Raw genomic sequence first — 22,450 nt, forward strand, 5'->3', positions numbered from 1 at the left:
AGTCTTAGTGTTGTAATGGATGAGAATTTAGACCATTATTGCTTCCATTTTTTCAAGGATTCATAGTATAGAAACTGGTTCCACAAAAACATTAACTTTCTTTAGAATCTTCTGCAGGTATACAGGGAGCCTGGTTTAGGATCCCTAGTTGTTATTTAAATCACTGGTGAAAAACACAAGCCACAGATGGCTACATTGTTTCCTTCACACCAAGAATTCAATTTGACAACTTGTAATGGATGTCTTTGAAGGCTTTGATGACTTTTCTTAGTATTTTTCATGTCAATCAAACAACAAATATTTATTGAGGTCTGCTCCATGCTGTAATACAGCCAACTCTCAATTATTAAGGCTAATGGGAGGAAGCCACAGTCCATTTTATCCAAGAGTAAGATAATGCAACAAGACACCAATTCAAAGGACTTAGGAACCTTTTCATTCAAATTAAATGCCCTATGCCCCATATAAATCAATATCTCTGTTAATAGTTTCAACAGAGCTATGGCATAGTAGCATTGGCCCACAGTAACAATGAGAAAAGGAACTGAGTTGCCCCTTCTCCCTCCAGTGTTGTCAACATTGTTTAATAATGTGGTGATGGGGTCAAGGTAAAAGGTGAAAGCCAACATGTTTTGACTACTAACAACAGTGAATGGGCTAGACCTAGGCAAAGCCTGAGGAAGAATCAAAACATCGAAAGAATCTGCCAGCTGGATCAGTCCTTCCCCCAGAATAACTGAGAGTTGACTGTAATTACTTACTGGTGGTGGGTCAAATCCTATCTGTCCAGTTAAGGTGGCTACCTCCTTTTCATGAAAATCATCCAGTTCAAGGGGGTCCATGGTACCCACACCTTAATGGAAATGTTATAGATTTCGTTATTTGGTTAGAAAATAGGGTGACTAGCATCAAATTCCTCACTGAGGGTTACTTTCCCAATTTAAGTGTCCCACACAGAATGGGATTAGACCTGTGATTTTTATTGATTCATAGGGAGCTCAATGAAGATTCCTTCTTCCCAATGCAGATTAGGAACTGCTCTGCAATGTATAGCTTTAAAAGATCCACCTAGGGCAACAAGAGGGTAAGCAAGGGGCAGCTAGGTGGCACAGTGGGTAGAGCACCAGCCCTGGAGTCAGGAGTACCTGAGTTCAAATCTGGCCTCAGACACTTGACACTTACTAGCTGTGTGACCCTGGGCAGGTCACTTAACCCCAATTGCCTCTCCCCCCCCAAAAAAGAGGGTAAACAACTAGTCCAGGGACTTAAAGTATGTGGCATAGGTGGGACTCGAACCCAGGGTTTTCTGACTTTGAGGTTGGCTTTCTATCTATCTATCTGAGGCTGCTTCACAAATGTGCCATCTGTGTTTCCTACTGTGGGCAAGACAACATGAAAATCAATTCTAACCCCTGCTCCCCCCCCAAATAATGTACCTCCAAATCATTACCCCAATAAAAACCCATCCTCTACCTTCTCCCAACCCACCCCAAACTATTACCCCCTCCTCAATAGCCATTCAGTGCTTTGATGGAGAAATGGGGGATGATGCCTCCTAGGACTGCCTCCTGCCAAACATGTCATTTTTCCTCATTGCTCACACTAAAGATAATCCATACCTGTGAAATCATGTGCATAGGTTGTTATCCAGTGGGATCGCTCTAGATTTCTTTGTATGTTGGCTTCTTTTAGAGAGAGTAAAGGATCCAAAGTCGTTAAGGTGGTGTTTGGCGCCAAGAGTTTTGGAGGTTTGGGGTAGAATATCTGTGTATTCTTGTGAATAACTTTGGGAATCTAGGATATAAATACCATGGTTAGAATTATTAATAACATCCAATAGAGTGGGGACCCCCACAATTTATCCCATGCTGTTATCAGTCCTCTTTCTGTCTCACTGTCACCCGTAATCTCTGCACCTCCACAAATGCACCCTTTTGTTAGGGAGGTGACCACAGGGCCTCCTCTCAAAGGTCAATGCCAGCAGAAGATAACCTCTGGGAGCTTCTCTCCTGCTGTAACAGCCTTCAAATAGGGGCTTGGCAAGAGACTGAGTGTGTTCTGAGGACCAGCCTAGCTCAGGCTATAGGCACTTACTCACCTGCAGGCTGACCACTAAAGGATGAATTCTCTGACTTTGCCAACCATGGAAACAAGAAGATATACAAGATGACTCTTGATCTTAGGTGGTCTCTTTTGTTACTGCAGTGATTATGACAGAGGGGTGGGGAAAGTGGACTGAAAGGACTAAGAATCATGGACTTTAGATTGTCTACCAAAATCAATCTAATTGTGGATAATCTAACAGATCTTTACTTAGTGACCAAAGACTGACATACTATTGAAGAGATGGAATGATATCTGTAATACCCACAGTCCAGAGTCCCAATGTCTGGCCTTGCTCAGACGGGGTGCTCTTTCTTAACCCATAATATGCTTGTGGAGTTGCTTTTTTGAATACAAGTATAACGGATAAATAAGTAGGATTAGAAGATGTAGGCAGCTATGTAGCACAATGGATAGAGCACTGGCCCTATTTGGGAGGACCTGAATTCAGGTCCTGCCTCAGCAACTTACTAGCTGTGTGACCTTGAGCAAGTCACTGAATCCTAATTGCCTCTTCCAAAAAAAAAAAAATCTAGTCTAAAACTCTTCATTTTACAGATAAGTAAACTAAGACCAAGAAAAACCAGGTAACTTCTCCAAGGCCACACAAATTAATTGTCAGATGCAGGATTTGAATTTAGGTTCTGTGACTTCAGGCTTAGTATATTTTTCACTGCACAACAATCTTGGGTATGAAACATGGACTTCTTAGGTACAAAATAAGCCAAGCATGGTTTTATAGTTTTGGGGGAGATGTGGCCATTCCCACTATGTAATCCAGGTGGTGACATCTGGAGTAGTGACCTGATCACCCCTCAAAACCCCCTCCTACCCAGGCAGAGTCATGCCTTGAGAGGGCACATGAACCCCCTGACTCTCTGGGTTGCTTTGGTCACAGACTGATGGGTGTAGGCCAACACTACATACTGACACTCAAATTATCTCAGGGTCACGGGAATATCCCTGTTGAGCAGAAAACAGAAACGTTCCCCTCTCACCACTCCTAGCTCTTGTGCCTCCGTTTCTATTTATATAAACTAGCCACTGACAGTAATGACCCCTTTTGAGCTGAAACATAGCTATTTACTTTGCAATAAAGTAAAAGAAATAATAGTAATACCACAGGTACTTATATATTGAAAGAAATTGTTGTTCATCCTTCATTCTCAAAGAGGACCAGTGACATCATGACTGATGTCTTGATTTGCTGGTGACTTGGATTTAAGTAAGGCAGAGATGCACTCTCTGCTCCAGTGGCAGGACAAAAATCAGGATGACTGGCGGTGGCCCAGGATGCAGTGGGTGACCTTGGCCTTTTCCAGGTCTCAGTTTGTCTGAGGCAAAGCCCATTCAGTAACAAAGGGCTAGGTAAGAACTGAGACAAAAGATGGCCCCATTTATCATCACAAAACTATCACTTTGGGAGTTTCTGGCCAGAACAGAAAACAATTGTTATGTGCACTCATTCCAAGCCATTACAACCTAAAGAATGAGTCAGAGAGACTTGGTTTGGGGGCTATTATTAATGAAAGCCAGAATGATCTGGGTTTAAAGGTGAGTCAAGCAACTCCATTTAAAACACAATGGGCTTTTTAAAAAAACCTGGTTTTTCAGAGGTATATTTTTAAGAAATCATATATGAAAACTGAGCAGGACAAAAGGAAATTGTCCCAACTTTTTGGAAAGAAAAAAATAATAATACTAGTAAAAATTTTTAAAAATAAATAAAAAAAATTTTAAAACAAAGAAAAAAATCTAGGCCCCAACCCCCCCCAAAGTCTTACAAACACGAACAAAATAAAATATATTAGTATCTACATAAAAGCCCAAGTCACACCAATGTACTCAGTATCTATTAAGGGAGATAACACATAATACTAGGAAATTGGAAAGGAAGATCATGAGAATGAAAACCAGTGTGTTCAGCTCTTGTAGTTGTCAGTTGTAGGGTTTTGATATTATTGGCCCATTCAGGAACATCTGTACCACTCCAAAGTGGTTCTTTGCTAAACACTCATCTATTAGTGCTCGCCCTATTCTCCAGATGGACAAAACCCTCTATTCTTCTATACTATGCTTGGGTCAGACTGCACCTGGAGTCGGAGGTGGACATTGTTATCTCTCAAGTGAAACATGAAATATGTCTCCATTATTGGAAGCACAATCATGTTTAAATTGGAAAAATTTTGAACTAATTCACATAATTATTTTGCAGCCAAGTGGTCAGAGGTGCCTCTGAGGTGGCGGTGAATATGATATTAAAGGGAGTGAGCCATACCTCCCACCATGGTAGTCTGAAGGCCCTGAAAATGGACCTGGGCCTTTTGTGTTAGAAGAGTCTTCAACACAAGAGTTATCAATAGAGAGACAAATGCAGTGTTGGGACTATTCTCCGCCTGTATCTGATAATAACATTTGGCTGTACAATACAGTCTGACCCAAGCAGTGGGAATATTTCCTGCTTGTTTTCTTGGAGAATAATAACGTCCTTTATATTTGCATTTGGGGAAAGAAAAGCTAAGTTCTTAAACAAACAAATGAAAAAGACCGCTTCCAAAAAGCTTTGAAAATATTTGGTGGATTTGTCACTTTCTCTTCCCCTTAAACCCCCCCTCCCTATCAGGCTGGGGAGGGGCTGACAGTCACACACACTTCTCAAAAAGTGTCAGGCACAGTTTGTGCTCCATACCTTTAATATAAAGGGCAAATGTAAAGCAAGCAAGAGACCCATCATTAAAAAAATAAATAAATAACCTGCTCTGTAATCTTTCTTTTTCTTTCCTTTTTCTTTTTCTTTTTTTTGCAGGGCAATGATGGTTAAGTGACTTGCCCAGGGCCACACAGCTGGTGTCAAGTGTCTGAGGCCAGATTTGAACTCAGGTCCTCCTGAATCCAGGGTCAGTGCTTTATCCACTGAGCCACCTAGGTGCCCCCTGCTCTGTAGTCTTGATGGATATTTTCTAAGACTCTCCTTTCCCCTACTCTTCAATGAATCAATTATGCTGAAAAATTAACATTTTGAAGTGACTCTTAGAAATCAAGCAAGCATCTAGCAGTTGCTCTGTGCAAACAACGGAAACAAGTAAAGCCCATTTAATGGCTATCAGAAGAGACCAAAGAGCTGCTTCTCTGTCTGGGAGGAATTCTCTTGGGTTTTAAAACTCATGCCCACCAGAGTCAGTTGGCTTATCTTCATCATGAGGTTGGAAATGCCAGGGCCCCAGAATCTTACAGGTAAGGCACTTTGCATCAAGAGAAGGGGCCCTTTTTCTCCTGAGACGTGTTTCTATAATAACCATTAACTTATGTGAAAAGCTTCTCTGAATATTACCAAATCAGCCAGTCCCCAGTCTCTGGGCTTGCTGTGTAGCTTTAAGTTATAGAGTCAAAAACCTAGTTGCTTCTCTTTCTCATCACAGAGACTGGGAAGAACAATGTTTGTCTAGTCTGCAGTGGAGGTAACTGAAACATTAAAATATTAAAATTGTATAGGGGCAGCTAGGTGGTGCAGTTGATAGAGCACCGGCCCTGGAGTCAGGAGGACCTGAGTTCAAATCCAGCCTCAGACACTTAATACTAGCTGTGTGACCCTGGGCAAGTCACTTAACCCCAGTTGCCTCACACACACAAAAATTGTATAGTGCAAGATTTCCCCTCAGGCATATTCTTTCCACCCTCCCCTGGTCCACTTTGATTGGCCCAGCCCTATCAATTAATCATTTGGTTGGTAAGTTCCTGTGCCAGGCACTGAGCTAAGCACTAGGGATGCTGCCTCCACAAACACTTTCTGACTTGCCTTCTTGCCACCTACACTAGAGATTCTGTCCTGGCAGAATTTCTGCCATGATCGGTAACTGCTTCAGGAGAGTCCCCCACCATCCCTCACTTTATCTTTCACTCCTCTCCTCTTCTGGCCACCTCCTCCACAACCTCCTTGTCAAACCGCCGTTCCTCCTCCCTTCTATTCATTATAGAATGATCAGCCACGACCAAGTCATCCCTACCATTGTTCCTGTGTGGGGCATGTCACCATTCCAGGACTATGGCCCTGCTCACCATCCCTCCATCACTTTCTGACTGAAGTCCCATCTCTGGCCACTGTGCCTCATGTGTGTTCTTTCTTCCATTAGAATGTTTTTTTGGTTTTGTTTGTTTCTTTGTTTGTTTTTTGCGGGGCAATGGGGGTTAAGTGACTTGCCCAAGGTCACACAGCCAGTAAGTGTCAAGTGTCTGAGGCCGGATTTGAACTCAGGAACTCCTGAATCCAGGGCCGGTGCTCTATCCACTGCGCCACCTAGCCACCCCCTCTTCCATTAGAATGTAAGCTCCTTGAGGGTAGGGACTGTTTTTGCTCTCGTATTTGTATCCTTGCTTTTTGCACAGAATAAGTACTCAATAAATGCCTTTTCATTCATTCCTTCTTTCAAGGAGTTTACATTCTCTAGGGCTACACAACAATTACAACATGTATGTGTATACTTGACTCAGTGGATGGGCCAGTATTGACTTGATGAACTGTGTCAACTGCCATGTTTGAAATGATCTACTCGGCGTCTGAAATGCCTTCCAGGACCACTCTAAAGACTCAACTGCACCATGATTCTGCCTGCTATCAGTCGGATGCCCAGCTTTGAATGCCAATCAGTGCAAAGCTTCCTGTCTATCTAGAGGTGGGTGAGCTGGCATCTGGGAAGGCTACACCTGAATTCTCTAGTTGAGGATAATTAGAGAGGCCATCAGCCCAGATGCAAGAAAAAAAATAGCTCATATGAAAGCAGGGAATGGTTTTCATCTTTGTTCTTGCCTCTGTCTATCTATCCATCTATTCAGTTGTCTATCTAGAAAAGTACTACCCCCTCTGTTTATCAGTCTTTCTATGTCTGTCTATCCATCCATCCATTCGTCTGTTATCTTTCCATTTATCTGAAAGATAAATACAAAATATAAAATCTATCTGAAAGATAAATATAAGATCTATTTATCTACCTGAAATATAAACATAAAAACTATCTACTTGAAAGATAAATACAAACTATAAAATACCAATGCAACTTATTTATAGTAATAGACCAATAAAATAGAAATGTTCTGTACGCATGCAGAATATGAAGGTCTCTTGGTGGCATAGAGGTGAGCCTGGGCTCTAAGGTCCTCTGGGCATAGGCTTGGGAGTTATTCCCATATTGTGATACTCAGCACAACCAATTAAAACCAGGAAGAATAACTATGAAGCACACCAGAGGCTCATTTTAAGAGGGTGGTTACCCATGGAGCAGCCCAACATCCAACCCTGGGAAAACTTGTGCAGCTACTGGCAAAGTTTAGCTTCCACACCCTCCCAGCATCTGGCTTCTGCCCAGGGCATCAGGTGGCAGCTCTGCAGGCTTGTCCCCATGTCCAAGTGGCTAGTCTCTTTTCTTATTAACCTGCAAATACCCCATGTAAAGGTAACCCCTGCAGCCTTGTTGGTTTTGGACACCTCAGGATGGATTACTTTTTGTCAGATTCTCTCCCACAGGACAGCTAGCTGAGAGCAATGTCCTGAAAGGGATGTTGGCTGAGGTTTGAAAGGAGGTAGTGAAGAGTCAGGGCATCATGGGGGAAAGTCTCATATAGTAGATGTTTAATTAATGTTTGTTCAATTTTGTAGAATTAGAATTGGGATAGAGACACAAAGCATTTATTGTATCTGCTATGTGATGCTATGTGAGCAAGACTGTCTCTGCCCTCAATAAACTTACACCCTAATGGAAGAAGACAATGCTTAAAGGAAGCTGGAAAGAGGGGTCTGCAGTACCACTGAGGAGGCATGGGGTGCAGATGTTAAGTGTTCTAGGCGTGGTAGCCTGTATCCAGATAAGGTGTAGGAGGCAGAAGGGGAGTATGGGGGGCTGTGAAAGTTAAGTTTTGCCTCTTAAACAATTTTTCCCAGGGCTGTGTGAGGAAATAATGGGATTTGGCAGATGCCCCTCCTGAAGACTGGTTTGGAATTAATTGATTTGGGTAAGACTGAGAGATTGACTGAGAACCTACTAAAGATTGATTAAATCAAGACCACACCTAAACTAAATGACAGTGAGCAGATCAGCTTGGCAAGAGTAGAGAGGGCGGGGCAGCTAGGTGGCACAGTGACTAGAGCACCAGCCCTGGAGTCAGGAGGATGGGAGTTCAAATCTGGCCTCAGACACTTAACACTTACTAGCTGTGTGACCCTAGGCAAGTCACTGAACCCCAATTGCCTCACTAAAAAAAAAAAAGAGTAGAGGGGGAGAGGAGGGCTAGGGAATTGGAAAGATAAGGCCCAGATGATGAACCCTGCCAAAAGCCAAAGAGAGGTTTGGGCTTCACAGGATCCCAGATTTAGCCCTAGAATGGACATTTTACAGATGAGGAAACTGGGGGCTAAGAGGTCCAATGCCTTGCCCAAGGTCACATGGCCAGGTCTTTATGATTCCATATGAAGCACTTTATCCACTCCTCCTCACTGCCTCTTTGGGTTTCTGGAGGCGCCATCCTCTAAGTACCAGGGAGTTATTGAACATTTCTGAATAGGCATGTGGGCATGATTGATTGATTGAGATGAGAAAAGCAGGGGACTACAGTTACAAGAGACCCTGGGATGTATCTTATACCAGGCCCAGTACCCCAAGCCTCCTTTCCCACTCTATTAGAATGTAAGCTCTTTGAGGTCAGGAATTGTGCTGCTTGCTTGTATTTATATGCTCAGTGCTTAACACACAGTGCATGGTGTGTACTTAATCGCTGCTTTTTCATTTACTCTTTCACTCATTCATTCACCTACTCCTTTTAACAAAGCTGGAACTAAAGGAAATGAAACCGTAACATTAGGAGATTCGGGTTAGACATAAGACAATGACCGTGGGATGGGTCCTAGAATTTCTTATAGCATAAATTCTCACTCCTTCTCGAATGACTGAGGCTTTGGTCTTGCTTGGAGATCTGAAGGAGGCAAGGGAGCTTAGACTGGCTTGCTTTTTATTTCTGTATCCCTAGCACTTATCACAGTGTAAGTTTGGTTTAGGGCATCCCAGTTTAATAACTGTTCTTTCATTTACTCACGATAATAACATTGAAGTTAAAGGATATGAATATTTATGCTCTCTAATGATGCCAGTAATTAAGATGATAAAATAAACAATATTTGATCACAATATATCCATGACCATATTTACACGGTGCCCTGAGGTTCATGGGGTACTCACTCTCTTCCTCCATCCATAAACCCAATCTGTCCTGTCTTCCTCTTTTCTCTGCCCTGCCTCACATCTAGAAGCAGACCCTTCCTCTTATCAAAGGCCATGCTACTGCCCCCTCCCAGACTATATAGCAGCTCTCCTCTCCCCAGTCATCTCCAGTGGGGTGGAGAGAAAATGCGACTCCCAACATTGTGGATTGGGCTCCCGTTCCAACTCTGAGCTTCTACTCCTTAAGACCCGACAGTAACTATTTCCCCTTCCCATTTAGCTAAACATTTCTCTATCACTTCTGGATTCATTTGCACCTTGTGAATTACAAAGTTGAATTGAAGATAGTTTCATGCTGCTTGCCCTTGGCTGTGAAGCCCTGGCTGCCCCTAGATTGCTAGTTACAGTTCTGCCTCTTCAAACATGACGGCTCTGGTTGTCAAGTGCGAGCAATCAGGAAATGGCAGCTGGCTATATTTAACTGGGAGAGGAGCCGGTGCTGAGCCAGCGAGGTCATGAGGGACAAAGGTCAGAATGCAGGTCTCTGTTTTCTGGGTTTGATTGAGCTTTCCTAATTGCCACAGGGCAATGATTATAAGGAGAGCCTTTTAGAGAAGAAAATTGTGAGAGAAAAAATGTAAAATTAAGTGTTCCTCCTAGGAAGTGGCCCTTAAAAATCCTCTGTGGAAGCTTGTTTGGGTTTTCAAGGCTATGCCTACGTTCACTGAAATAACATCAGTGTTCTTTCCAGTTGAGTAACTAAAACTACTCCCCAGAAGAAAAGAGTGTGGCCCAGTGGAAAATGGGCTGGATCTCAAAATCAGAGGAAATGGCTTAAAATTCTGGTTTTTCTGCCTAGTAGCTGTGTGGCCTTGGGCAACTCATGCAACTTTCTGGCCTCACCTTCTTTATCTATGAAATGAGATTAGGTGGACTCTGAAGTCCCTTGCAATTCTAAATGTATGATATCATGATCCTTGGTTCAAATCTAGTGCTGAGGCTCAGGAATTTTTCATTCTTACCAAGATGAAGAAAAGTAGAAGAGAATTGTGTCTAGAGAGCCAGCCTGGACACTTCCTAGCTGTGTGAACCTGGGTAAGTCACTTCACCCTGTTTGCCTCAGTTTCCTCATCTGTAAAATGATCTGCACAAGGAAATGTCAAATCACACTCTGGTATCTCTGCCAAGAAAACCCCAAATGGGGTCATGACGAGGTGGACATGACTGAAAAAGATTGAACAACAAACAGCCTGGAAGTCAGGAAGACCCTGAGTTTAGGTCCCACTTTTGATACATCCTGCTTATGTATGGTTATGGAATGGTTATTTTTTTTGGGGGGGGGGTCAATGAGGGTTAAGTGACTTGCCTAGGGTCACACAGATAGCAAGTGTCAAGTGTCTGAGACTGGATTTGAACTCAAGTCCTCCTGAATCTAGGGCTGGTGCTTTATCCACTGTGCCACGTAGCTGCCCCTGTTTTTACTGGTTATGGACTATGAGTAGGTCACGTAACTCCTCAGCGCCCCATGGGAACTCTCTAAGAAGGGAACTTGAAGGTCATGTAGTCCAGCCCTTCATTTTACAGGTGAGGAAACTGGGGCTCATAAAGATGACATGAGTTATCCAAGGCCATACTGTATATTATAAAGCAGCTAGCTGCCTATATGCACTGGTGGAGAGAGTTATAGTGATGGAATCATGTGCCCAAATACAAGACAAAAAGATGAAGACTGAGTGTAGTGTATGGGGGAGAGCTTAGCCCTTGGGGTGAATAAGCGCTGAGGAGACAGCAGCTCTGGGACTGGGAGAAGGGTGGTGAAGCCACAAGCCCTTGGTTCAAATCCTGGCTTTGTCACTTATTGGCTTGCGTGACTTTGTGCAAGTTACTTAATCATCTTCTGGGGCCTCAGTTTCCTCCCTTGTAAAAAGAGGGAATTGTACTAGATGGTGTCTGAGGCCCCTTCCAGCCCAAAAGTCTAAGTTAGGAATAATAAATCTTTATCCAAGATAGCAATGACTTTGGTCTGAGGAGTTCAAGGCATGCCGGGTAATGTATTCTCATGTGAAATAGTATATTTACTCATCGCACGAGGCCTTGCTGGGATGGTACAGAGCAGCATGGCGACTTCCTGAAAATATGAAGCCCCAAAGGAAGAAAAACCTGGAGGGTGAAAGCTCATTCTCTCCTCAATCCGCTCCTGGAGATACTGAGAGTGAGTCAGAGTCGCTCTTCTGTCTGTGCTTGGAGCCCATTGCCAGAAGGACGCCTTTAATAGTTTGGTTTTCTTTCAAGTCCAGGTCTCCTAGGCCTTTACTCTCTCTCTTTGCTAATATTCTGAGTCTCCCCACCCTACATGCTTAAAGCACCATAGAAATGTGAGCCCTGCAATAGGGTGACTGCCTTCCTACAGGAGAGGACTCAGTGAAAATAAGGATTGTAATAACTGACCTTGATATCATGAGGGGTGAATGACTTGCCCAGGGTCACACAGCATTTCTTCCTTGGATAACCCCCAGATTCCTCATCATCACCCTCTCTCTTCTGCCTCTGTCAGCCTACCCTGCTAGGACCCAACCGAAGCCTCCAGACCAGGTTCTTTCCAACTCCAAATCAGCAAATACTACTTCACTGAAAGAGACCCCAGAGGTCACCTAGTCCAACACTCTCATCAGGAGAATTGAATTGACTTGAGGTAACAGGACTTACCCAAAATCACATAGGTAGTAAGCATCAGAGCGGGATTTGAACCCAGGTCCTCTGACCCCAGAGATGCAGCACTTTCTACTTTACCTACATGTGCCTGGTTTTTTTTAGAAGTGTAAGAGCCACTTACGTTGTAATACATGCGCTGCCCAGGCCAATGCAAAGCTTTCTTTCGGGAGTCAGGGGGAAAATCCAGGATCTCATGTCGATAAGGATTACCTGAAAATTCCAGGAAAAAAACAACAACACTCAGAGGCTGTTGTATTTTTAAGTCAGAAACAATCAGGTAGAATAGGAGAAATGGTACCTGTTTGCAAACTGTTTTACAGACATGATCACAAAAACCCTGTGAGGTGAGAACTGTGATTATCCCCATTTCACACATGGGGAAGCTAAGACTATTGGTAAAAGTGCTTCACAAACCTTGAAGTATTATAAAAATGTCAGCTCTGCAGTGTGATAACTGTATACAGAGAGAGGACCCAGTGACAATAGGAGCAATAACAACTGACCCTTATCTCATGAGAGGTGAATGACTTGCCTGGGGTCACATAGCTAGGACATATCTGAGCTAGGATTGAACTCGGGTCTTCCCAAGCCCATGTCCAGTGCTCTAGTTTTTGAACCACCTAACTGTCAAAATGATAAATCTAATAGGGTTACTGTGAGGACCAGGGGGGATAATGAATGCAAAGTGCTTTGTAAACCTTTAAAACATGGTCAGTTATGACCACCTCCACCATCTTCATGCCCTCTCTGCAGACAGTCCCTGTGCTGAATGGCTAACATTTCTATAATGTTTTCAGGTTTGCAAAGCACTTAACAGATACCTTAGGACTATAATCAACATCTGGGACTCCTAAATGTGTGAGAGTTTGTGGGGCTTGGCGGGACTTAATGATAGATCTGCTAGATAGAGAACCAAGGACTATGGACAGAGGTTCACAGGATGCAGCAACAAAAACATTCCAAAGGAGAAGAGCAAGAAAGAAAAATGGCTGCCTGGTGAGGCTTTATGAATAGCTGAGGAAAGAAGGAAAGCAAAAAGTGAAGGAGAAAAAGAGAGATATACTCAACTGAATGCAGAATTCCACAGAATAGCGAGGAAAGATATGAAGGCTTTCTTGAATGAGCAATGTAAACAAAAAGAAGAAAACAATAGGATGAAAAAGATGAGATCTCTCTTCAAGAAAATCAGAAATATCAAGGGAATGTTTTGTGCAAAAATGGGCATGATAAAAACCCCAAATGGTAGGAACTTAAGAGAAGTAGAAGAGATTAAGAAGAGGTGACAGACAAGAATACATATACACAGAAGAATTATACAAGAGAGATCTTAACATCATTGATCACACTCCATAATAATTAGTCACCAGCTCCTATTGATTCTTCTTTTGTAATCTTTCACCTCAGTCATGTCCTTTCTTTTTTTGGTTTGTTTGTTTTGGCGGGGGTGGGGGGGTGGGGGGGTAGTGAGGGTTAAGTGACTTGCCCAGGGTCACACAGCTAGTAAGTGTCAAGTGTCTGAGGCTGAATTTGAACTCAGGTCCTCCTGAATCTAGGGCCGGTGTTTTATCTACTTCACCACCTAGCTGCCCCTCAGTCATGTCCTTTCAAATTCTTGCTTCCATTACCCTAGTTTGAACTTTCTACCTTGATTGCTGCCAGTAGCTTCCACCTGCTCCTCCCCCCATTTTCATGCCCTCAGTAGGTCCTGGCTGCATGGGGACAAACAGCAGGGTCAAATGAGCAGCATGGCAGGGGGAGGAACAATCAGCATAAAGTAAGCAAGACTTCAAGCAATGGATGTACTAGAGGTTCTGTGCTGCCCCTCACAGGCTCTTGCTGTTCTAGCTCACTTCTGGGTTTGTTCTCTGTTGCTTTGTACTCTAGACCACACAGTCTCTCCATTGACCGTCCAGTTACTCCCTGGCTCTGTCTTCTGAAGGCTATGACACATTCCATCCTGAAGAATCCCATTAGATTTATTTGATGTAAATGCTGCTCTCATTCTGCTCCTCTATTTACTCTTCAGTGAGAGCCCTACTGTCCTTTCCCTCATGTCTCTGTCAAATCCTGTTGGTTTGTTGGGCATTTATTGGGTGTGTGCTCAGCATCCTATCAGGCTCTGGGGGCAGGGTGCAGAAGAGATGGAAGAGAAGTCCTCACAGAATCTGTATATCAACCAACCTCTCCATCAACAACACACATTTATCATGGGCCTCCTTTTATGTGCCAGGCCCTGTACTGGATACTGGGTATAAAAATATACAAATGAAAGAGTTCTTGACCTCAAGGAACTAATATCCAACCAGATAGGAGGCCATCCAGGCCTTCTAATCCTGTTAATTCTTTTCTATACTGTGCATGAATCCTCCCCATAAGATCTATTCCCCAAATTGGAAGCCTTCCTTCTTTGGACTCTAACTATTTTGTGGATTTTGATATATGACTTGGGTCATCCATCCATCCACCCATCTATGTATTCATCCATCTATGGGTCATCCATCCATCCATCCATCCATCCATCCATCCATCCATCCATCCATCCACCCATCTATGTATTCATCCATCCTTCTATCCATCCATCCATCCATCCATCCACCCATCTATGTATTCATCCATCCATCCATCCATCCATCCATCCATCCATCCATCCATCCATCCATCCATCCATCCATCCATGATGATGCCTTTTAGACCATTTCTTTTGAGGAAGTCTTCACCAGAGCTGTTTCAGCCTACGCATTTCTACTATATGTCTTTCTACTGCTCCTGCAAATTTGATGCCTTTGAGATTATGGGATTATTTCATGATTCACAACCATATAAAGTCTTCAGATTTTTGGTACTAAATTAAACTAAAATATCATATTAAATATATATACACACACATATATAAAATATTAAACTAAACTAAACTTTTTAGTACCTCAGATTGGTACAAAAAAAATGAGATTTTGTAACAATTAAGAGTTGATTACTGAGGTTTTTTAAGCCCCTACTATGTATCAGTCACCATAGGAAGCAATGAATATACAAGAGTTTTCTACTGTAGATAGACATTTGAATTACAAATCCTTCTGGGAAAACCCATGAACAATCAACATTCCTTTCAACACTCCAACACAGGTTCACTCATTCATCCATTCTGATGCTTCATTGAATGAGTGTCCATTAGATTGTGAGCTCCTTGAGGGCAGGGACTGTCTTTTGTTTGTTTTTTTTTTGTATACTCAGCTCCTAGCACAGTGCTTGGCACATAGTAGGTGTCTAATAAATGCTTGTAGACTGTGCAACCAGGATACAAAGAATTACAATAAATACTGACATTTATTTAGCACCTTAAGGTTTCAAAGCACCTTTTAACTATTAGCTCACTTAATCCCCATTAACAATTCTGTGAAGCAGGTATTACAAGTTTTATTATTCCCATTTCACAGATGAGGAAAGTGAGAATCCAATAATAACTAATTTTTCCATGGTCAAAGAAAAAGGTGTCATGTTAATGTGATGAATCAGCATTCATTAAGTGCTAACTATTTGCTGAGCATTGAGGATGCAAATCTAAAAAAATAGTGAGACAGTCTCTGCTCTCAATAAGCTCACATTCTAATTGGAAGAGATAACATATATAAGAAAATTTACCTCCAGGGCAGATGGAAAGGTCATATGTTCCTTGTGGTTTTTTGTCAGAGTTGATGGGAACTCCTGAGGTACTAGGACATGGGGATGTTGGGAAGGGCAGATCCTGGGAAGGAGGGGTTCAGGGTGGGGAGGTAAGGACAAATAAGAAGGGTTCTTCTACCTGTCCATTGGTCTCTGGGCTGACCACTAAGGTCAGTATCTCCTGATTCTGGGTCCAGCCATTACTACGTGTCTATTCATGACCATGTTGCTTCTCTAAGGAGACACCATTTCTGTCTACATGTACAAAAACATGTATAGGAAGTAGCTCTTTTCACAGTGGCCAAAAATAGTAAGGTGAGGGGATGTTTTCCCTATTGGAGAATGACTGTACCAGTTGTGGCATTTGGATGTAATGCTATATGATTATGTCATAAAAATGATGAAATGGACAGATTCAGAGGGAAGCCCTCCCTGAACTGATACAGAGTGAAATAAGCAGAACTAGTAGAACAATTTAGACAGTGACCACTGTCCACAAGTCCAAAAGAATTGAAGTTGAAACATCCTGCTCACCTCCTGACACAGAGACGATGAGACTTAAAATGATGAAAGATATTGAACATTTTCAGAGAAGGCTAATGGGACGGTTAGGTTTGGTAGACCATGTGGTTATATATCAAGGAGCTTATTTTTCAGGGTTTTTAATTTGCTCAATGGGAGGACTGGTATTGGGGGGACATGTTAATAAAATGCTTCTTAATTGAAAATATAAAACAATAATGATAAACTTTACAAAAAAAGATACAGTTCTTGGCCTAATGGAATTTTAGAGTTATCTTTTTTCCTGAGAAACTTTATCTGTTATTCTTAAAAGAAAAAAAAACAAGCATTCATTTTTTCTATTGATCACTCAAAGAGAATGGGGTGAGTGGGCATCTGTTTAGACACTTTCTCTTACACTCAAGCTTTCTTTCCAAATGGAATCCATGTCTCTCTTTCTTCATGCATCACTCTTATAACCCTTTATTAGAATGAACCAGATCCTTGACCTTCCCCACATTTTCCTTACTTCTAGAGACAAAACCAACTGCTTTGTCATTGCCTAATGGAAATCTTTCCTACCTTCTTTAAAGCCTTTTGTGCCTATCATGAGCTCTATCTCTCAACAGGATTTATTCTCCAAAAGTTTCTTGGAACAGGTCAAATGTCTCAATTGCAGATGTTAAGATGTTTCAAAAGAAAACTCCATTGGTTATTAATTCTTTGTCCTAGATAAAGGCTATTCATGTTTCAGCCAGCACAAACACCACTCTTGTACTGGATACAGCAGTAATAGCAAGATTGGAGGCCAATTCCAAGAGTGGGGCTCCTGGTATCACATTTCCTCTTCTGTTATTCAAGTCATAGAAAAGAATTAGTCTCATTATTTTGAAGTTGGTTCTCCTACCTCTTGAGCCCAACAGTAGCGAGCACATAGCAAGCACTCAATAAACATTTGTTGGTAGAAGGGCTGATGAGAGAAATACTTCCTAGAGGTCAGAAGAGAGGTCAAGGCTGGTAATGTCAATCTGAGATAACTTTCTGAAAGTGATCCACATAGAGATGATAACTAGAGCAATGAACATTAACAGACTCTCCGAGAAAGTGAAAAAAATGAGGGACTAAGCCTTGGGGAATACCCAAGGTTCGAGGGGAGATATAAGACAAAGGAGGCTGATTTACAGTGGAGACTAGTCAGTGTTATCATAAGAGCAAAGGCTTATAGCCAGTCTTATAGAGCATCTAGTCCGAAACCCTTAAGTTTATACATGGTGATACTGTACCTCAAAGAGGTTGGGTGATAAGTGACCAAGGCAAGATAGTCAAGACCAGATAATTTGATTCCAATTCAAGGGGGCTTATTTCTATGGCAGGGTAAGTTTAAAGAGGAAGTACTCAACAGAGAAGTCAAGGAGAATGAAGACTGAGAAAAAACCATGTTGCTCTTAATTTGGCAATTAGGAAGTCAATAGTGACTTTTGAGAGGGTACACCTGAATAGCAGGCAGAATGGTTAGCGGTGGAGCCTGGAGACGGTCAGGTAGCACCATGGATAGTGCCCAAAGGGAGGGCTACAGGGAACAACTGAGTCTAGGAGAGTCTGAAAGCACCCCTAGAACACTGAGAGGAGCCCGATAGTACAGAAGAGAGGCAGCCTGGTGAAGTGAGTGAATAAAGAGCTGGTGATGAGGCTCTGAGTTTAGCTGGCCTGGTATTCAGACAAGCTCTGGAGAGGCAGCCTGGCAGCGTAGATAAGGAGTAGGGTCTAGAGTTGGGAAGACATGGGTTCAAATCTTGCCTCAGACATTTACTGCTGTTTGACCTGATGCAAATCACTTCTCTGGTCTTAATTTTCCTCATCTGTAAATTGGAGGGTGTGAACCAGGTACCCTCTGAGGCTCCTTTCCACTTCAGATGTGTGGTGCTAAGTGTGACCTCTCACAGGTCGATTCCCTTCTCTGGGACTCAGTTTTATAGTAATAATAAACAATAATAGCACTTATGAAATACTTGAAGGCTTTTCAAAGCACGTTACAAATAATATATCATTTTTATCCTCACAACAACCCTGAGAGGGAGGTGCTATTATCATCTCCATTTCACAGATGAGTGAACTGAGGCAGACAGAAATTAAGTGTCTAGGGTCACACAACTAGTTAGTGAATGAGGCTGGATTTGAACTCAGGTCTTCCTGACTCCAGGTCTCATGTTATATCTAGTGCACCACTTAACGGCCTCATTTGTAAAATGAGGTTGAACTTGATCGCCTCTCAGGTCGCTGCCAGGTGCAGTCCTATGGCAAAGTCCTTTAACATCCTGGAGCCTCAGTTTATTCATGTGTAAAATAAAGGGTTTTACATCTGGAGTCCTTTGAAGATGGACCCCAGCGCCTCAAAGCCAGTCTCATACTAGCTGCTTTTCTAGCCTGGTGTTGGACCTGCATCCTGCCGGCATGCCCCTTGGCAGCCCAGGTTCAAGACCAGACCATGAAGAGCCGTGGGAGTAGAGGCTTGGCCTTCTGATCCAAATTATTGGACGTGCAGGACAGGTTCCAGCTCAGCCCATGCCAATCCATACATGTCAATTCCTTCTTTCTTTCAATGTTGATTCAACAACAACAAATCCCAAACAATAAAGCGATAAGACCATGACCAACTTTCTGAAATTGCATGACTATTTTTTTTTTACCTTTTGTTTTCCTCAAAACGGTGGTTTCATATGACCCTGTGGGCATGGTAGCAGGAAAAGGCTGCTGGTCACTCGCAGCAAGGCCGGTGTTCATATCCTTTGGGGAGGTGAAGCTCGGGAACATGGCACACCGAGAGATGTGGGTCTGATAGGGGTGTCCAACAGGAAACCCCATGTCCAGTGGCCTTAGGATTGGTTTCAGCAAAAAGAGGAGGGGGGGGACCAAAACAGAATGGAAATGAATACACTGAGAGCATTAAGCCTGCTGGTTCCTGAGTGGTCTGGTCTTCATAGGCATATGTTCTGATAACATCAGCATCAATTAAAGAAAAATAATTTCTACCTGATCTGGGCTGTGCTCACTAGAAGAACCCATTCTGTCAAGTAGAGGCAAAGGTCTGCAGCCAGGCAGTGAGGACGAAGACAAAAAAGGGAGCAGGAGCAATGCCTGTCCTCAAGGTGCTTACATTGTGTGTGTGTGTGTGTGTATGTGTGCGTGTGTAGTGATGCAACACGTACACAGGTAAGTAAATCTAGTACCTATACAGAACCCAGAGTTACCTCAAGGGAGAAAGCATCAACAGCTGGGGGGAGATTAAAACAAATCTCAAAGCAAAAACCACCTCGTTTTACTTAAGAATTCTGCACATTTTTGGCTGCTCCAACTCAGGCAATGGTACATGGGAAGAAAATGACACTGTAGCCCAAGGGGAGGTGACCACATTTTTTTTTCTTTTGAGAAATGAAAACCATTAGTGGAAGTGGAAACAAATAAAAGGAAGAAAGGCTTTTGCTCCATCAGCCTTAACATCCCCCCAGTTCTGCTTCTAGCTACAGGGAAGGTTGGCTACAGGAAAAACATGGAGGTCACATTTCCTGTGAGCTTCCTCAGGTGCCTTCTGCCCTTCTCTCCTCCTTCACCTCTGTCTCCCATAACCAAAGCCAACATCTCCACCTGCTTAAGCCATCCCATCCCTCCTGTCTCCTCCAACAGATTCCCTCCTCCCACATCCCCCAAATTTCCCCCATCTTCCATCTCTCCCTCTGAACTGGCTCATTTCCTGCTGCCTACAAACAAGTTTGTGTCTCCCCCATCCTGAAGAATCCCTCCCTTGATCCTTTCATGCCTGCTAACTATGGTCTTTGTCTCTTATGCCCTTCATAGTTGTCAAATCCAGTGACCTTTTCTCAGTTTTCTTTCTCCTCAACCTGTCTGCAGCCTTGGACACTATTGGTCACTCTCTCCTCCTTTAACCTTGCTTCTCTCTAGGTTTTTGGGGACACTCCCCTCTCCCTTCTCCTGGCTCTCCTCCTCCCTCTCTGACTGCTCCTTCTCTGTCTCCTTTGCTGGATCCTGCTCCAGGGCACGCCCTTTAACCATGGGTGTCCCTCAGAGCTCTATCCTGAGCCCTCTTCTTCCTTGGCGATCTCATTTCCCATGGATTTAATGTCCATCTCTTGCTGACTACTCAAATCTACCTTGCCTGCCCTAAGCTTTTTGCCAGCTTCCAATCTCACATCTCCAGCTGCTTTTCAGAGATCTCAAGCTGGATGTCCAATAGACATCTTGAACTCAACAAGTCCCAAAAAGAAGTTATCTTTCCCCTAAACCCTCTCCCGCTCTTGCCTTCTGTATTGCTATAGAAGGTACCACCATCCTCCCAATGTCTCGGGCTCATAACCTAGAAGTCATCCTGGACTCCTAACTGTCTCTCATGTTCCATGTCCAATCTGTTGCCAAGATTCATCATTTCACCTCAGCAATCTCTCTAATAGTGACCCCCCCCCAACAATATTCTCTCCTCTGACATGACCCCCACCCTGGTGCAGATCCTCCTTACCTCTGACCTAGACCACTGCAGTGCCCTGCTGGGGGTGGGGTCTTCCTGTCTCTCCCCACTCCAGATCGTTCTCTGTTCATCTACCAAAGTGATTTTCCTACACTGCAGGTCCAATTATGTCACCACCACCCCTACTCAACAAGCTCCCTTGGCTCCCTATCACCTCTAGGATCAAATACAAAACACTCTGACATCCAAAGCTTCTCACACCCTAGCCCCCTCTTCCCTTTCTGGTCTTCTTACACCTCACTCCCTGACAGTCTTCGATCCAGGGACACCAGCCTCCTGGCTATTCCACGAACAAGAAACTCCAGCCGTATCTTATGAAGATACTTGCAGCACTTTCTCTGCCTATCCCCCATGCCTGGAACATCCTCCCTTTTCTGCTCTGGCTACCGACCTCCCTTATTTCCTTGAAGTCCCAACTAAAATCTCACCTTGTACAGGAAGCCTTCCCCACCTCCTCTTCATTCTAGGACCTTCCCTCTGTTAACTATTTCCTATTTATCCTGTGCATAACTGTTTGCATGTTGTGTCTCTCATTGGATTGTAAACTCAAGGGCAGGGACTGTCTTTCAAGCATTTAGCACAGTGCCTAGCACATAGTAGGCACTTAAGATTGGTCCATTGTGAATTAGGGGAAACCTCCTGAGCCTCCCAAGACACCCACTTGCTCCCCCTAGCCTTGGCTTCTCAGAGACATTGCCACTCTATTAAAGAGACATCGGAGCAGCTCCTAGCAGAGAAATGTTTGTGGAACTTGTCAGGACTATGTGGAGAATGCTAAAGAGGTCTGTCTTCCGGAGAAAAACAGCCCAATTTTTCCACTTTGCTGCTCTTCACTCTGTTAATTGCAGATAAGGAGAGGATGGAAAATATTGCAATTGGCTGCTCAAAAGGATTTTTTTTAACCCTGAAGACCCTCATATTTTAGGACTCTTTAAAATATGCATTGACTGTGTCAAAAAGCACTTTACAAAAAAGGGAAAATTCAATTTTCATTTGCCATTGGCTTAATGGGAGGAAAGTCGCTTAGAGTGTTAAATAAAGGCTTTCTTAAAAAAGATCCCCCTCCCCCCCCCATGCACATAACTGCCCCTCTCCCCTCCCTTCTCTCCTCCTGAGTAGGGGCAGGGGCTGACTGGTCAGTCACCCAACGCTCCTGGTTATACTCACTCTGCTGTGGTGTTGAGGGGTTTGGGAAGCCTGGGAGGAGGAAAAAAAGGAAACAACAAAATGATGCTAAGGAAGTGGATTTAACTTCCCCTTTACTCTGTAAGGCTACTTAAGAAACAAATGAGTCTTAAAAAAACAGACAACAAAACCAAACCACCAACAGCCCCAACAACCAATGGCACCAGAAGCAGATTCACCAGTCGGTGGCTCTGAGGCTAAGCTGTGCCTGCTCTCTCGGCTTCCCCTGGCTTCCATTCTAACTGGTCTGCTCTCTAAGAACCATCCATTGGCTCTTTAGGGAGAGTTTGGCTGCCCTTGGGTTCGCTACCTTTGGTCTCTGAGAGAGTCACACTCTGGCTTCTGGCCATCTCTGGCATGTTACTATCAGCTAGGCTCATACTGTGCCGGGCACTTGGAAATCCTGTGATATCTTGGGCCTGGTACAACTTCATGACCTCAGAAGAACCTGTCTGAGCCTTGGCCTCATTAGACACGAGCCCAGAATGCAACTGCGTCATCACGGTCTTTCTCTGCTGGCCTCGGGGTCCCTCATCTCTAGATGAGG

At 43.4% G+C, this 22,450-nt stretch overlaps 1 protein-coding gene across 1 annotated transcript in view; it reads right to left on the reverse strand.

The window, feature by feature from the left end:
• C5H7orf31 (chromosome 5 C7orf31 homolog) overlaps positions 1-22,450 on the reverse strand; it is a 39,710-nt gene that overhangs the window by 3,259 nt on the left and 14,001 nt on the right. Inside the window, exons 4-8 of the mRNA XM_043969205.1 lie at positions 21,886-21,915; positions 18,869-19,053; positions 12,142-12,230; positions 1,620-1,794; positions 762-853 (exon numbers count right to left, since the gene is read on the reverse strand). Coding sequence (XP_043825140.1) covers positions 762-853; positions 1,620-1,794; positions 12,142-12,230; positions 18,869-19,053; positions 21,886-21,915 — 571 coding nt within the window. The remainder of the gene's footprint in view (positions 1-761; positions 854-1,619; positions 1,795-12,141; positions 12,231-18,868; positions 19,054-21,885; positions 21,916-22,450) is intronic.

Source organism: Dromiciops gliroides, chromosome 5 (genome assembly GCF_019393635.1).
Source record: "Dromiciops gliroides isolate mDroGli1 chromosome 5, mDroGli1.pri, whole genome shotgun sequence".
NCBI lineage: Eukaryota > Metazoa > Chordata > Mammalia > Microbiotheria > Microbiotheriidae > Dromiciops > Dromiciops gliroides.